The 17,208-nt window shown below is 42.9% G+C and overlaps 1 protein-coding gene across 4 annotated transcripts in view; it reads right to left on the bottom strand.

The window, feature by feature from the left end:
• The window catches only part of BNC2 (basonuclin 2), a 473,229-nt gene extending 464,489 nt beyond the window's left edge, over positions 1 to 8,740 (bottom strand). For 3 of the 4 annotated variants that reach the window (XR_008933277.1, XM_056848069.1, XM_056848071.1), the window contains exon 1: positions 8,637 to 8,675. Coding sequence is in view for 3 of the 4 variants with exons in the window: in XM_056848069.1 (XP_056704047.1) it covers positions 8,637 to 8,647 (11 nt within the window). In the remaining variant the exon portion in view is untranslated. Of the gene's footprint in view, positions 1 to 8,636 lie in introns of all 4 variants that reach the window. The other variant, XM_056848070.1, reaches the window with a different exon arrangement.
• Positions 8,741 to 17,208: the final 8,468 nt, after the last annotated feature.

The following is a 17,208-nucleotide window of genomic DNA, read 5'->3' as shown; positions in this document are numbered from 1 at the left end:
CTAGGTGAGAGACCGCAACTGCCTTGACTGCCATAGAAGAAAAGTAATCAACATGATTAAGAAGAGCTGGTTTTTATACCCCACTTTTCTCTACCGTAAGGAGTCTTAAAGTGGCTTACAATCGCCTTCCCTTCCCCGCCCCCCCCCCCACAGCAGGCACCTTGTGAGGTAGGTGGGGCTCAGAGAGTTCTGAAAGAACTGTGGCTAACCCAAGGTCATCCAGCAGGCTTCATGTGGAGTGGGGAATCAAACCCAGTTCTCCAGATTAGAGTCCGCCGTTTTTAACCACTACACCATGCTGGCTCTTATTGAGCTTATTAACAGCTACAAGACTAGTACAGCAAAATTTACATCTTGCAACAATTGCATCTATATTGTACATTTCTGGCATGGGCCCTGACTTGGGAACTGAGGACTCTGAGGACTCTGAAGCTGAAGTGGAGGAACAGGTTGCCTCTGGGCCCTCAGTATCTCCATTGCAGCCAGTAGCGCAGGAGCCTGAAACAACTCAGCAGGAACCACAGCTAGGCAGAAAGATGGAACAAGGGCAGACAGAAGCTACTCTTCCCCCAACCCCTGCAGTGGAAGCTGAGAATGGCAGCCCTCCAAGCTCACCTGAACCTGACAGGCGTATCAGGACTCGGCAGCGTGTGGTTCTGCAAGGTAGAAGGAGAAGTGCTCGCTTGGAGAGGCTAAGCAGACAGAGAACTGGTGCTGAGTCATTTCAGGATGAAGCCTGGCCTGGAAGTGCACTGACTGATAAAGGCAGTGCAGGCGTGCTTTCACTTTGCGGAAGCAACCGTGCAGTTTCTCTGTGTTCCCGCTACAGCTCATGATTGATCTCTCCGGCCGTTGACTCCTGCCTGCTTTGACGACGCCTCCGACTTCTGACCTCGGTAAACAGCATAATCTTCGCCACCTGTCCGAAAGGGGCTAGATACCTCCCGCACGTCTGAGGACTGCGGGCACCGCCCAGCCCTTGGCCTTACGCCGGCACAATTTATTTCACATCAGTGGATTATTCTTCTAAGCAAATGTCAGAGCTCTTGGCCCACTTCAACACATCCATAGCACTCCTTCTTGATAGACTTGCCATTTACATTAACACTGAAGTGGAGCTATCCTGTGCACAGAAGCAAGGGGCTAAATGCTTCTATGCACACAAGCTCTGGCTGGGCAGAGCGTGCACAAGGAGCCCCCGGACTGAGCTGAATGTACTCTTGGACAACCAAGGGGCTGGATCACCTTTCCTCTGAGGAAAGGCTAAAGAGTTTGGGACTTTTCAGTTTAGAAAAGAGGCAACTAAGGAGGGACATATTAATAAAATTATGCATGGGGTAGAGACAGTGGATGGAGACAACTTTTTCTCCCTCCCCCAAAATACTAGAACTCAAAGTTATCCAGTGAAGATCATGGGCAGTAGATTCAGGATGGACAAAAGAAAAGTTTTTCTTACACAATCAGTGATTAAAACATGGAGTTCATTGCCGGAGGATGTAGTGATGGTCACAGGCATAGACCGATTTATAAAGGGAATGAGACAGATTTGTGGAGGAGAGGTACATCAATGGCCATTAGTCATGGTGACGAAAGGGAACATATTCAGAGGCAATACAATTAGAGGAAGGCCTCCGCCTGTGTGTGAGATGGGATGCTGGACTAGACAGACCACTGGTCTGATCAAGCAGTGCTACTCTTATGTACTCAAATATATTTATTGATATTAACAGGCACACATCAGGTTCCCAGAAGCACCCAGTTAGGTCCAACATAATAAAAAGGATGTGATCCTTTGAATGAAAAAAGGTTTCAGAAGTAACTTTACTTTTCAAGCAAGAAAACAGTTAAATATCCCACAAGATGTGGAAACACTCATGCATGTTAAAGTAGTCTTTAGAATCCACTAAAAGGCCCATAGCTCAGTGACAAGCACATGTTTTGACTGAAGACGCCACCAGGTTCAATCCCCAGCACTTAAAACAAGGGAATTGGGGTAGCAGCCTGAGAAACATCTCTGCCTGGGATCATAGGAGAGCTGGTGCCAATCTGAACAGATGATACTAGGTTAAATGGATCAGTGGTCTTACTCAGCAGGAAGCCTATTCATATGCTTGTATAACCCAGTTAAAACAAGAGCAACAGAATGGGAAATCTCCTGGAAAACAAAAGGGGTTGTTTTGGAGAGGGCTTTCCAGGAAAAATATATTATATGTTAGGTCCTTGCTTATGAAAGGATTTTCAGATCTGCAGCTTTTTAAGAGTTCTAATAAACAGCAAATGAAGGAATAACCAGGACAATTGAACCTAGTTCTCTCTAAGATATTAAATTTGTATCTAAGCTGCATTGTTTCATCTTGCAGGTTGGGCTCATACTAAATGCTCCATATTTTCTAAAAAACCTTTGTATGTAGAAAACCAGAGAGAAGACAATTCTAGAATCCTGCTCCCTAACACAGAGCCTTTGACAAGGATGTGGGAACTCCGTGCCCCAGGATGTAGAATTCCCTGCCCCAGGATGTAGTGATGGCTGCCAACTTGGAAGTCCAAGTTGGCAGCCTGGAGAAAATAGGTATGCATCATGACTAGTATTCATTTTCATGGAAGAGAGGGCTATTCATGGCTGCTAGTAAAAATGGATACTAGTCATGATGCATACCTATTTTCTCCAGGATCAGAGGAGCATGTCTATTATATTAGGTGCTTTGGAACACAGGCAGGATAATGCTGCTGCAGTCGTCTTGTTTGTGGGCTTCCTAGAGGCACCTGGTTGGCCACTGTGTGAACAGGCTGTTGGACTTGATGGACCTTGGTCTGATCCAGCATGGCCTTTCATATGTTCTTATGTGAGACCTAGGTTCCTATCCCCTCTCTGCCATGGAAACTTGCTAAGTGACTTTGGCCCAATTATACACTCTTAGCCTCACCACCTTGCAGGATTGTTGTGAGGATAAACAGAAGACAGGAGAACAATGTAAATCACTTTGGGTCCCCAATGGAGAGAAAGGCAGGGTATTTATGAAGTAAATAAGTAAATCTAGATTTCTATGTGCAGGGATTTTTTTAAATGGAGAATTCAATTATGTGAGCTCCACTTGCAGCCTAAAGAGGCACAGCCCAGACTCAAGTTTACTAGTCCATGAGGCCTACTCTGCAAGAGAGAAAGGAACAATTCTGGCATCTTCATTTGCTGGATCATTTCACTTTCTTCACCAGAACATCAATCTGCCTAAGATGTTATTTAAAACAAGTGCAGAAATATTAAGTAGTACTTATGATATAAGATGTCTGAATGTATATGTCATCAATGTGTAAGTGGAGCTGGATTAACATAAAATGCAAAGACAATCAGTATTTTGTGAAATGGAAAGTACTATAGGCACAATCCAAGAAACGTTTGATTCAATTAACGCTGCAGTCCCATGCACACCAACCCTTACGGTCATGTTTTCAATGGGATTTACAGTGCAATTCAGGGCAGTGATATTCCAGTATTAATCCATTTATTTCAATGTAGTTAGACTAGAGTTCTGTAACTCTGCATAGGACTACATTGTTAGTCATAACTTGCCCTATAGATTGTGCCCTACTTTTTTATATTGGAGTGAATCAGTGAATCAGGTCTCAAACTGCAGGTCAGAACTCAAAGGTGAGCAATAATTCTCTTGCAGGTGGGCTGTGATTCCAAGAGAGAACAGGAGAAACAGGATAATCTAAAGACACTCTAGGAGGTGTGATGACAAATTTGGTTTTGCCTGCACATAATGTGCAAAATGCCCAAGAAATGCAGTCAATTGCTCAGTAATGCTATACATTTATAAATACTAAATTTGGAAAATAAGTTATAAACTTGTTCAGCATTAAATGTTGTGAAATTTCAGCATTTTATGTTGGGGAATTACTTTATAAGCCAGTCCTGAAAAACTACAAGTTTACAAGTAGGACCCATTCAAAAGTTTGAGAACCACTGGATTAATTAAAAATAGCTGAACTAAATGGAACACTTCATGCATTTGATGAAATGGGTTCTGGCTCACAAACACATATGCTACAATGCATACATTAGAATTTAAGGTTACACATGTCATTCTGACCACAGCTGAACAACATGGCTATATCGCCAGAATCAGTAAAAGGAGTATAATCGTTGCATGTAGTTTCTTAGTTTGTCTATGCTCCAAATATTATATGCAACCAATGGACAAGAAAAATTCTTAAATTATGTTAACTGGTTATTTTGATTTCAAGAATGCCAATTAAGAATGTAGAGAGGTTTTATTTATTAAGTCATGCTATATAGGAAAAAATATGCTTCAGAGGCATCTGAATGAATCAAAAGGGTTTTGCTAGTAAAGTTCTAAAGTTTTAATTAGCTTTTTAATACCAAGCACAGTGCTCTCAAAATCAAAACCAAATGCTGTCACTGGAGTTTAACATTTTGCATACCCATAAGTATCATATATAATAATCATACCATCATCCCACAAAAAACACAGTTATCAGAATATATAATTCATGCGCAGAACTATGAAAAAATGTTTGGCACAGGTAACAAAAAAGAAAAGAGTTTAACCAATCATCTTCTTCTTATATAGAGATTTTGTTTTATAAACACATAAAGAAAGAGCGAAGGCACAATGTCTCTTTCAAGCAATGTGTTCTTCCTTTAAGTCAGCAATGTTTTCTGTTATAAAACTAAGAGAGATGTGGGTGATAAATGAGAACATCTGTTATAGGCAAAAATTATTTATTATATTTTTAAAAAATCTTGGTTATGCACTTTCAATTTGCACAGAAACCTGTCTTGAAACCTTAGGCTGTCAATGAGGAAGTCACGTACATATTTTTTTAAGTCAATTATTGAAGGGTAATCCTAAAGCAAGATTAACTTGAAAAAAAGTTCAACTGAAATCAAACAGGACACACGCTTGCAACTAGATACATTCAGGACCAGAGTGTGTGTATAATAAAAACAGAACATATAGATAATGTACATTTTAGGAATACTTTGAAATTTAAAACACTTGGGCGGGGCTAGAGAAGATCAGAGCAGTTGGTTGTTAGTGAAGTTTCCAGCAAAATAGTATTTACAAAGAGTATTTGCAAAGACTTTTTCTTATTTAACTTCTCAGTACTCTGGTACTGTATACAATGGAATTACAATTATTTAGCAGGCTATAAATAATGTATCTGGCATGCGCAATTGATATTTAGCATGTCTTGCTAGAACTGTAAAAGGCTTGTTATAGATCAGCAAATCATTTCTAACAAGGAACTTCAGCTGTGAAATACCAAAGGAAGCCTCTACTATATACCACTGAGCTGTTCACTTTTTTTAAAGAGAATTTATGTTTGATACAGTGACAAATAGACCATCCTGCAAGATGTTTTAAAGAAAAGTACACACTGTCAAAACCACCAATACTTTGAGGAGATTTTTTTTAAATCAGTAAGAACAAAAGAATATTGCTCCTTGGTTACTGTGTGTGTGTGTGTGTGTGTGTGTGTGTGTGTGTGTGTGTGTGGCTAGTGTCCAGTTTCATCTTTTCAGAGCAGCAGTATTATCCAACTTAAGTTGCTCAGCTAATTTCAGTCTCTTAATAACTAACACAGCACAAACACACCTCTTCCAAAATAGAAGAGGGTGGAATATAAGAAAAAATCAATTTGTGAGGCAAGATCAAATGAGAAAACTGTGGGGATGGCACTGGGTCAGCATGTGGAGGACTAAGCAGACCAGTATTACATTAACTTCTGTTCTCTTGGGCTGCCACACATTACCTGTCCATGAGCTTACTGAACAGACTCACCCCTCAGCTGAATAGTGGGGCTCAGGGCCCCAAGTGAATCATCTCCAGCCGCTGACAAGTTTAACAGGGGGACTGTAGCTGAAACATGAAGTGCTTTTCTTTTCCTTTTCTTCCCCACCCCCACCTTGTCTAATTCAAGCAGATTCCTGAAAAAGATGACACAGCCCTGACTCGTGGCGTGGCAAGATGAAATGAGAGGTCTGGGCCAGACTTGGAACTGTGCAGATAAAAGTAATCAAATGACACTCCTGGAATGCAAATTGGCATTCTTGGACTGCAGCAATTGCACAACCATGAAACATCCCTGACAGCAACCAAGATTAGGACAAAATGTGATGTAGAAAGTAGAGAACTTTAAAAAAAATCTCACTTCATAATTCAAACTATTAACATTTAAACATTGTAATATAGAGTTTTATGCCCTTTGACTCCTTTCCCTCAAGTAACCTGGTCTATCATATACTCATGTAGAACCTTGATCACCATTTGTCAAAATGGAAAACATTCAGCCCAGTGGAAATAAACATATGTGCCTGCTATACTTCCCATGACATACCGTAAGTACTTTAAAGTAGCTATTTTCTAAAGCATGCATTTTTTATTTTTTATTTTAAACCCAAGCAAGCAACAACACAGAGCCTGGCTTTTGTATTTGGATCAGTTTGAGAACTGGATCAAGCGCACTCAATCATCCATGAATATTAAGTTTCCATTCACACGGTCAAGTTCCAAATATACACCTTGCCAAGCATACAATTTGAATTTTAAACTTTGTAACGTTTAAGAACTTTCACAAGCACACTACGAAGTGTCAGAAGCTAAGGAGCACGCACCCCTAAAATGTTTAAGGACAAGCCCAAGTTCCCTGCTCTCTTGTAGGGACTTTGTATTCTTCAGAAGATTCGCAGATCAGGCAGGCTTATTAAACATCACTGTTTGAATGAGCTTAATTATTAAAATGCAAGTGCCTTTCTCCCCCGTTTTTAAATTGAAAAAAAAATCATTTTCAAGAGTAATTACTGACCATGGAAGATAAGCAAGGATACGGATGGTATGTGAAAAGATTTTATAACGATTTTTATAAAGAAAAATAATCCTTTCTCCTGTCTCTTAACATTTCATAGGGAAAAGATCTACAGCATATTGCTTTGACTTTAAAGCTTCAAGCAATTTTAACTGTTAAGGAGGCACAATTTTTTTTAAAGACACTTTAATCCTGGGTCTACTTAGATTATTCCATGATGTGCTTTGTGCATCAATTTTACAACAGCTTGACTCTAGGGTAAATGAGAAGCATCATAAATTGTAGGCTGCTTTCAAAGCCACTTTAATTTCTGTCAGTGTTACTGTAACCACAGTCCTGAGCATAAGATGCTCCCCTCCTTCACCCACCCACCTCCCCTCTTTATTGTTGCCTGCCTTTGACTGTCACATCTCCTACACTCCAACAGTGGCTTTGATCACTGGAACAAGACATGTCACTTGGAGGGGGGGGGAAAGCACACAGTCCTCCCCCCCCTCCGCCCTCTATTTTCACGAAATACTTTCTAATTACAGAAACACTATCTAGAGCATCCGGTCCTCCAGTGGGCTTACAACAGCAACATGCAGGAGTTAAAAGTGCAGTTAAAAAGCAAGGCAGTGGTCCAAAAAGAATTCACACATATCTCTGTACTAAGGATGAACCAGTTAGCTGAACCAGTTGGGTCATATAAACTGCAAAGTGCAATTCAATGTCAATAGATGTAGCCCTAGGTCTTCAAATGCGGCTATTATTTAGTCCACCATCACACAACCTCAGCGAAAAGACTTTATTATTATGCAATCCGAGTCTGTCTGGTTTCTTTCAATTTGGATATCGTCTCCCCGCATTAAAAAGTGGGGCCGGCTTTCCAAAGATAGCACCGTTTTGCAAATTCCTGGAGAGCGCCTGGCTTCCTCCCGCCTTCCCGTTTCATGTACACACACACACACACACACTCAGCCTGAATCACGTGCATGATGCCTCTCCGTCTCTCACTCACACACGCACGCTCCCTGATTTCGACGGCTCTTGCTGTCCCGTGTTGAGCCTGGCAACATCGCCTCCCTCTTTTCAACGCCGCCTGCCTGTGCACTTCAGCCTCTCGCAGCCCGCTCGAGCACTCCCCCGCGCAAGTTTTGCGAGCAGCCGCCGCCGGAAGAAGTGCAAACTGCAAAAAGCACATGGCCCAAAAACTTGCTCGCGGCCGGCGGCTTTGCACTTCTGGCCTCGCAGAGCTCGCGGCGCTGTGGACGGGATTCATTGGCGCGCGCGAGCAGCTCCCCCCCCCCGCTCCCCTCCCCCCTCCCCCTCGACCCCGGAGCCTGTCGAGACCCTATCAACGATGACCAGCCCCCTCCACTCGGGCAACACCTTTCACGTCCACGGCGAGAGGAGATCTTTCCCCAAGGGGGGAAGAAAACCCCTCGTTCATTTCATTTCCCCCCCTCCGGCTTGTAGGAACACATCTTCCCTGGCGCGAAATGAAATAAAAGGGAACGGGCGTCCCAATTCTCCCCTCCACTCGCCAAGGGGAGGGCGAGAGGAAACTTCGGGCAAACTTTGCAATCGCGACACTCCCCTGCCCTCGTAGCCTCCCTATCCTCCCCCCCCCGCCTCCCCTTCCCGGGTCCGTGCAGCGCAGGAATTTTTTTGCCCCGCTGCTTGTTTGCTCCAAAGGTTTGAGAAAGACGCTTCCAGGCAGGGCTGTTTCCTTGACGGCACGCTTTACCCAAAAAAACAAAAACACCCTCTCGCCTATTTTTTTTTTTTAAAGGAAATAAAGAAAGGATGTTGGAACTTCTTACCATCTCGGCATGCTCCTTGTCAAGAGCACCCCCTGGCTCTGCAGCTCCTCGCGACGGCGGCGCCTGCACCGGCCCGTCCTTTCGCCTGCTTTTCTCTCCCCCTACAAGTCTCCCCCCCACCTTGTTCTTTCCAAGATCTCAGCAACCCTCCAGGTGATCAATTATTGTTTTTTTAAAGCCTCTCGGGTTTTCACACCCAAACGTTCGCGTTGGGGAGGGGAGGAAAGCGCAGAAAGGCTTTGCAGGGGTCAGGAGGCAAAGAAATTGGAGTCTGATCCTTCCACAGGTTGGGGGGTGGGTGGGTGGGTGGGTGGGTGGGGGGGGAGATGAGTCGTCCCAAAACTGAAACAACACGCCGCTGCTTCCTTTTCCTCCTCCTCCTCCCCCCCCCCCGGTACCTCAGAGCTGCTTGTTATTGGTCCCGGGGAAGGGTGAGAGGAGGTGGGGAGAAGAAACGGGAAACTTTTGCTTGGGCAAAAACCCGGGAGATCCGACGGAGGCCGTCTGCGCCCAGCTGTCAAAAAAAGAAAAGAAAAGAAAAAGAAAAGAAAAACCACCCGCCCAAACGCAGACGGGGGGGACTTTATTCGGGAGCGAGCGACTGCGAAGGCGCTCCCGGGCGTGCGCGCGCGACCCCAGCCAGCCCGCCCGCCTCCCCAGCCGGCTCCTTCTGCGCCCAGCGGCCGCACGCGCCCTCCCGCTGCTTCTCCCTCGCCTTAGCCGCTCAAGGCGTCCACGCTGGACAGAAAGAGGGGTGGGTGCGGAAGGCGGGGAAGGGGAATGGAAGAAAGTCTGGGCAGCGCCGCGCTCCAACAGCCCAGGGAAAAGTTGGGCGACGCGGCGCTTCGGTCTCCCTCTCCCGGGCGTCTTGTGGTCCCGGGTTTCCAGCTCCACGGCTTCTATTTGGGGTGGTGGTGGGGGGGGTGTTTTCTTTGTACCTTTTTTCATGAAGGGCCTGGACGGGTTCCCCCCCCCTAACTTTGGAGGGTCGCTTGGGGACTGGGCAGGGCGGCGCTGGGGGGTGTGTGTGTGTGTGTGTGTGTGTGTGCCACAGCTGTCCGGGCGCGAGGGAGGGGGGCGGCTGCGGCGCTTGGAGGCACGGGGTTCCACGAACCCCGCCAGCGCGAGGCTTCGCGGCACGCGCCCTTCCGGCTCGGCCGGCCTTCGCTAGTCCTGTGGGGGGGGGGTTGGTTTCTTTTTGACAAACCCCCGCCGCTCTTGGCGAAGTGCGCGCGCAGGAGCTCGCGCCCCTCCCCGCAATCAGCAGCCCATCCAGACCTAATTGGACGGAAAGTGCCATCCCGTCGCGCGCGGCGCAGCAAACTTTCTGCTCCGCGAAGGCGCGCAGCGGAGGGCGCTCCCCCGGTTCTCAATTCTAATCGCGATGTTATACATGCACTGGTTCCCAACCCCCCAGGGGTCCGCGAGAACTAAATTAAGGTCCACGAAACAAAGTTATAAACCCATAATAAATTAATATTTTCAATTAAAAGTTTGAATATATATATTCAAATATTATTCTAAGTTTAATGTTTTACTAACAGTTATGATTAAAGTTTATTTTGAAGTTCTCTGAATTTTTATTTTGAACCTTGGGGGCCCTGCACCGAACAGTGGTCCCTGGTCAAAAAAAGGTTGGGAACCATAAGTGGGTAGCCGTGTTCGTCTGTCTGCAGTAGTAGAAAAGGGCAAGAGTCCAGGAGCACCTTAAAGACTAACAAAAATATTTTCTGGCAGGGTATGAGCGAAAGCGAAAGCTCATACCCTGCCAGAAAATATTTTTGTTAGTCTTTAAGGTGCTCCTGGACTCTTGCTCTTTTATATATGCATATATAGATGTTTATTTATAGGGGAGGGAGAGTACGAGCCCGACAGCGTGCCCTTTCCTCCGCAATAATTTTAAAGAACGTCCCATTGGACTCACTTTCGAGTAAACACAGGCAACAGGCAGTACATCGCTTTTTCTGATGTGAAAGGGTGTTTGTAAGTTCCCATTTAAAACAATGGAATCTTAAAAGAGCGCAGTTCTTCACCAACTAAAGAATATGTAGTTGCTCGGCTGCCTTTTACCTATTGGTTTATACATTAAAAATCTGCACATCGTCAAAACCACCGAGATTCGCGGGGGCCTGTTTGTGGCTTACTGATGTGTGATAGGCTCTATTATTTGCTAAAGAAAGACAATGCTGATAAGAACATAAGAAAAGCCATGCTGGGTCAGACCAAGCATAGTAGCTAAACAAACAGGCTACCGTTGAAAAGATCTCTGGTTCAAATGTTTCCTCTGCCACAAATTCATTAGGCAGGCTTTCCAAGCCACTTTCTCTCAGCCCCTCCCCCCCAGAATCTGACACTAGTGAAAGTTTCATTTATGAGACAGTGGTAAAGATTACAAGATAACGTGTGATGTGCTTTGAAATATGAAAATGCTACATAAATGTGAAATCTTATTGTTCCTCATTCAGAGAAAAGGCCATTCTGAACATTTCTATGCTTCCTTCAATCTCAGCACCAGGCCTCACAACTTTAAAAAATATTTATCTGCCAATTAACTATTGCAGCTATGCTATGAAATTCATGGATAAGGTACATGGGATAGAGGAATGGATTCTACGTTCATGATTCTAGCCCTGCCCTTCACCACTGCTGTTTCCAGTTCATCGGAACCCCTTCTGCCTTCCCCTGCTCGCTCGCTCTCCTCCCCACAGCCCCAGTGCCACACTGTTGTTAAACACCTCCATTTCCTTCTGCCCAGCTCCTGTCCCAGCCACCTGTCTGCCTGGTGAGCAGGCAGCAGGAGTAGATCTGGTCAAGCAGGTCCAATTCTTCCTGTTGCTTCCTATTGCCCTCTTCTTCAAAACAGTTTCCTACCTTCTGTTGATTTGTTTATATACCGCATTTATATCCTACCTTTTTGAGCAGTCAGGGCCACCAAGAAGGCTAACAATTAAAACAAGCATAACAAACAATACGTCATAAAACCAATTAAAAACCAGAGTAAAAAATATGTATATAAAACACAAGACAGCAAATTAAAACATGAAGCTGGAAAGAGGGATCACACAAAACAAAAGTGTTCACCTGCTGATGGAAGGCTGTGATGGGGGTGGGGATTAGTGATAATTGGCATGGTGTCAGCTTGCCAGAGATAGGGTTGTGAACTGGGTATTGAGCACACGACCATCCGACACACACACAGTCAGTATGGTATCGTGAATAGACTGTTGAGACTGAACTTGGGTTTTCGCAGCTTGGCTGAAACTGGCTACAAGGGAAAAAGGAAAAAAATAAACTGGCTACAAGATACCATTTCCATGCCTCTCTTGGGCAGCCCATTCCTAAAGGTGTCCGTGCCACTTGCACCATGCAAACCCCTGCCCCCCACTCAGGATTACATGGTTAGTCAGCTCCATAGGGTGACTGCACAGAAGAAATGCCACCGTAAACTCCTTGAAGGAAGGGCAAAAGATACAAACGCACTGAAGATTTCAACATGGGCTAAGTGGACCTTGTTTGCTCTGAAATCCATCACTCTTACCTTGTTGCTACTATAAATAAGAATGTCGCATGGGTTATTCGGAAGGGATAGGGTTATGTTGAAAGCAAAGTTCATAAACGTCTCACTTTCTGCATGAAAATGCACTTTACAAACATCTGTTAAAAAGTGAGATAAAAGAATTCAAAATCATATATGGTCACATTTTGTATTGTGAGCTTTTCAACACAATTTCAATCACAGATCATCAAAAAGATCTATGTGATTCTCTGCTACCAAGTTTGCTGAAGTGGAAAAAAGCTTGCAAATAACTATCTGAATCAAGATCGGTGGAGGATTTACCTCCAACCCAACTGCATTTAAGGATCAAAGTGTTAAAATGATGCCCCTCTTGCTTTTTCCTGACCACTGGCTTTTTAATGAATTGTGGTAAGTTGCATTACAAGAAAGTAACTGGGGGGATTGAGACTTTTATCAAAAATTTTATCAAGTCTGCTTTCTTCCATGTGGCTTTTACAGCCAACTAAGAGGTTAGTTCAGCACTGACTTAAATCTAAAATATACAGAGCTGAACACATACCGTTTTTCTGCTCAATAAAAGGATTGCTTTTTTTTTTTTTTTTTTTGCTTTCCACTCTAGAAGAAGATTAAGGGACAGATTTTCAAAAGCAAACATGACACTTCATTGCCTGTTTAGTGCTGACTTCTAATGGAATTTAGACGCCTCAGATAGCCTGAACCTGATGAAGCATGAAACCAGCAAAGCACTTTGCAGGATCAAGCTAAAGGGAGCCACTTGGGCCTTTGGAAATATTCCCCTACAGCTGTTATTCTTAAAATGATGTCCTTTTCAGCTGGCCTGTGATGCCACTAATGCAACTCCTTCTGCACTCTGATGCAGCTGTACAGAACATGCTGGGTGGAAACAGAGCTGTGTACACTGTGCTTCATTTACATGTCATTCCATAGTAGCGTTTTTCTTGACCGGCACATATCTCCAAAGTGTGATGGTATATAAGAAGCAGATCAGGATAGTCGTTTACAGGACCACAAAGCAAAAGGGTTAATGTTACACAAAACGGTGAACATACCCTGGGCACACCAAGTCTTATTTGTTATGACTTATTTATTACAGTCTATACTGTTCTTTATATATATTGAAACCACATTTTAACCTTACCACTTAAACAGATTGGCCCAAACTAGCTTCATAGCTGTATGGAGATCAGTACCTGGTCCAAATCCAGAGCTCCATTATAGCACTCTGGCTCAAATGACTAGTTATGGCACTGCTTTGGTGTCAGTAGTCTGACCATATGAATTCACCTTTAGGCCACAGTTGTAGTAGTTGTTTTTAATGAGAGCACCACAGTTCCTGTATCAAGAACGGTATTGCGCAAGGCACCCATGTGCTGACACCTCTCCTGTGTGGATGGCACCTCTGACCAACATTTGACTTGTTTGCAATGCAAGTGCACACTGGCCAGACCCCATGCAGATTTCTTTTGTGTCTCACACAGAGATGTTTCTCCAGCTTGCACATCAACATTCACACTGCCTAAGGGTCAGTTTATACATCCACAGATTCAAGGGATAAAGCTTTTTGTGGACTGAAGTGCTTTAGGCTCCCTCTCCCCACCAAACACATGCACACACACAACATTATCAAAATAGCATGGGACAAAAGGGGGAAAAATTAAACTGAATCCTTTTAATTGAAACGTTAGTATTCTATATGCAGAATATTTTTGTTTGTTAGTTTTCATGAGTAACTGAATTGTGCAATCCACCTTCCTAACCTAAAGTTTGAAGTGGTCCAGCCAGGAAAAAGATTATTCCATGAATCTGATGCCAGTGAAAACTGCCCATTAAAGTCTTTGGACTGTTGTTGGACTGTGCCAGTCTCTTTGAGGCAAACTATTAAATCACTACCATACAAGGCTTCATAATATGCATGGGCCTGCTAGGCTTTAAATTGAACAGAATGTCTTTCTTGCAAAATTCAGATGGAAGAAGTTCAATAGCTTGACAATAATATGAAATTAGTTTTTGTTCAGACATACGTATCTCAATTCAATACACCATTTTACAAAATTATATTTACTATAATAGAAGGGGTGTGTGTGTTTTAATACAGGATCAGTATTTGGAACAGATGTGAATTAGTATCTGATGTGCTTTCCAGAAAATGATCAGAATGAGAAAAACTACTGTCTTTCTTAGCTGTTGCACCTTCTTGTTGTTCATACATGCAGACCCTTTTGCTTCATTTTCCCCTTTGAAAAATCACAAACCATGAAAAGGTCTTGCCAAAATATTGTGTCCATGAAGCCCCCTAGTGGTTCATTTCCCTCATTATCCCATATTTCATCTTTCTACAGGGAAAATATATTTGACCTTCCTAATTCAACATTGGATTAGTCCCTCAGCAAGTGTCCATTTAATTGTATTCACTGCACAACATTCAGGATTGCTTTTTAAAGAGGGTGACACCAGCTGTCATAGCCTGGATCTATAAAACATGATACCCTGTCCTGTGGCAACAGTGCTCTGATATGTGTGTTTTTAGTGCCGTCAAAGCGCGATACCCTAAGAGAAAAAAGCTTGCCAGTAGCCATATTGGTCCAAAGCAAAATCCAAAAACAGAGCCCTGTAATACTACAATCAATCAAAATAATATGAAATAGTTCTATATAATTCTTCATCAAGCTGGATGTTATGAGAGCAGTACCATCTCCTTTAGCAGCAAGAAACATTGAATTAGCAACATACAGGATCCATCTGAACACTGGCAGTCCAGTCAAATATATTACATTCAAATCATTTTTTTAAATGGAGGATTGATGTTTTGAACATGTGTGAGTTATCATCTGATGTACTCCATCCAGTAAAGGAACAGAATTTCATTTGGGGGTTTTTTTGGGGGGAGGGGGAGATTGTAGCTCTCCTAGATACGAATATGTCGCTGTCCTACCAATATGCAGATTCTAACACCACTTTAAAACATTTGTTTGTCATTACTCTACCGATTTTCCATTTTATGCCATCTTCAGGAAACTAACTCATTGTAAAGAGAAATGTGTATTCTGTCAATCTCCTGTGTGGTAGTATTGAAAATGACCATGCACAACTGTACCTAAATTCAGGGTTGGGCTTGCTGGGCCAAGGTTCAGTGCATTTTAACCCATGCCATGCCCTGTTCTATTACATTATTCCTTCCAGCCTTGCTTGATAAATATAGTTTGCAATACTAAGGTGCTGGGATCCCCCCACCCCCAAACTCATATAATGAAACTTCATAGTGGTGGATTCCTGTCACTCTATATGTCTCTGCCAGACCTCTAGTTTGGGTCTGATTGCAAATATATATATATATATATATATATATATATATATATATATATATATATATATATATATATATATATCTCGGTAGAGGTCTGGCAGAGACATATAGAGTGACAGGAATCCACCACTATGAAGTTTCATTATATATACTGGCCCAACACAGTTTGACCAGTATTGTTGTTTACACATGAGCATTAGTTTTCAGTAAGACATAACCTGAGCCATTAATATATTTAGCTCAGTATAAACAGAAAATTAAATCTGACAAGTCAGAACATTATTGTTATTCAAGCAAAGGAAATACACACTATATTGAATAATTTTTGTTCCCCAGTGTGTGGCAGTTCCAAGAAAAAGCAATTGTTATCAATGCTACCCTGTCACTATTTATTCATTCAATCAATCATATTTGTACCTGTGTTATGATCTGCTGTTTTTAAACTATAATAAAGTGTTGGAGAAATAATGAATTTATTAATTCTCTAAGCTTACGAATCATCATCATTTTGGAAGCATCCAGTCAGTCATGAGGTGTTCTTAAGTTTTTGCCAGTAGAAAAAAATGAGGTTTATCATTGCAGGCTGAAGGTAGAAGGTCTCACCTCAGCTGCAACATCAACAACTAGAATTATCAGAGTTGCAAATTTCATTAAATATAAGTAACATGAAAATCAGCCACTGCTTACAGAAGATTTCTGGTCTCATTTAAATAGCTTCCAAACAAGAACATTTCATGCAAGTAGCTTCCAATAATTGTCAATGCTAGTGGGGGGGAAATACATACATTTGTGTCCCACAGTTGTATTTCTTTTTCATAGGATTGCTGTATTCAAGTTCTGCAGATCTGGTAACCTAATTTGCATCTTATGCAAATTGTTTGCTAGCTATGCAAACCAATCAATTAATTGTTGTGTTATCTATTATTTATTTTTCACTGTTTTATACTTCATTAACTACCTCAGAAAAATTGAGGAAGGACTATAGAAAACCTCTTTACCTGACTCTTTCTTCATGCCAGGGTTAGCTTAGGCTTTCACCTGAGGGCCAAACTAGATGATACAGGTGTCCTCAGGGATGCCTGCCATTTTGAGACAGTTCCCAGGTGGGAATTCCTTTAGCTGCACTGCGAGGGCCTGATTCTGGTTGTAACCACCACAGCACAGGGAGAAGAGGAGGCCCTTTCTACCATTTTTCCAACCCAAAAAAGCACCATAGGCATACAGGCAAATAACCCCACCCCAACACACTTCAGGTTGGAAAAACAATTGGGGGAAAGGCAGGACCCCCCCCCCCCCGGTATTACCAGAATTAGGCACCCATGGCTCAGTTTAAAGGAGTTTCCAGCTGGGAAGTAATCGGTACAAAATTGTGGGCATCTGTCGGGATGCTGTATTATCTAGTTTGGCCATGAGAGAGAACAAATCTTGTTTGGGACAGAGACAGATAAAGGAAGGCACTGTGCCCTGTGGTCTCTGATCTTTACCTCTGGCAGTACATAGCTCTACATCTGTTAATGTGCAACAAAAATCTTATTTTTCTCTCAAGTCTTGAACCCTTAACAGTTAAATATTAAAATAACACACCAAAGCATGTAATGTTCAGCTTTAATTAGTACAAACAAGTAGGGGACCTGCATTCCCCCATCCTCCACTATTTCCTCTTTTCTTTTCGTGAAAGCCCCCATAGCCTCTCACCTTTCCCTGTTTCCTTTGCTCCTTTCCATCCACCA

This window comes from Euleptes europaea, chromosome 4 (assembly GCF_029931775.1).
Source record: "Euleptes europaea isolate rEulEur1 chromosome 4, rEulEur1.hap1, whole genome shotgun sequence".
NCBI lineage: Eukaryota > Metazoa > Chordata > Lepidosauria > Squamata > Sphaerodactylidae > Euleptes > Euleptes europaea.
Note: the sequence above shows the minus strand (reverse complement) of the source record. Positions and strands in the feature narration are given on the sequence as shown.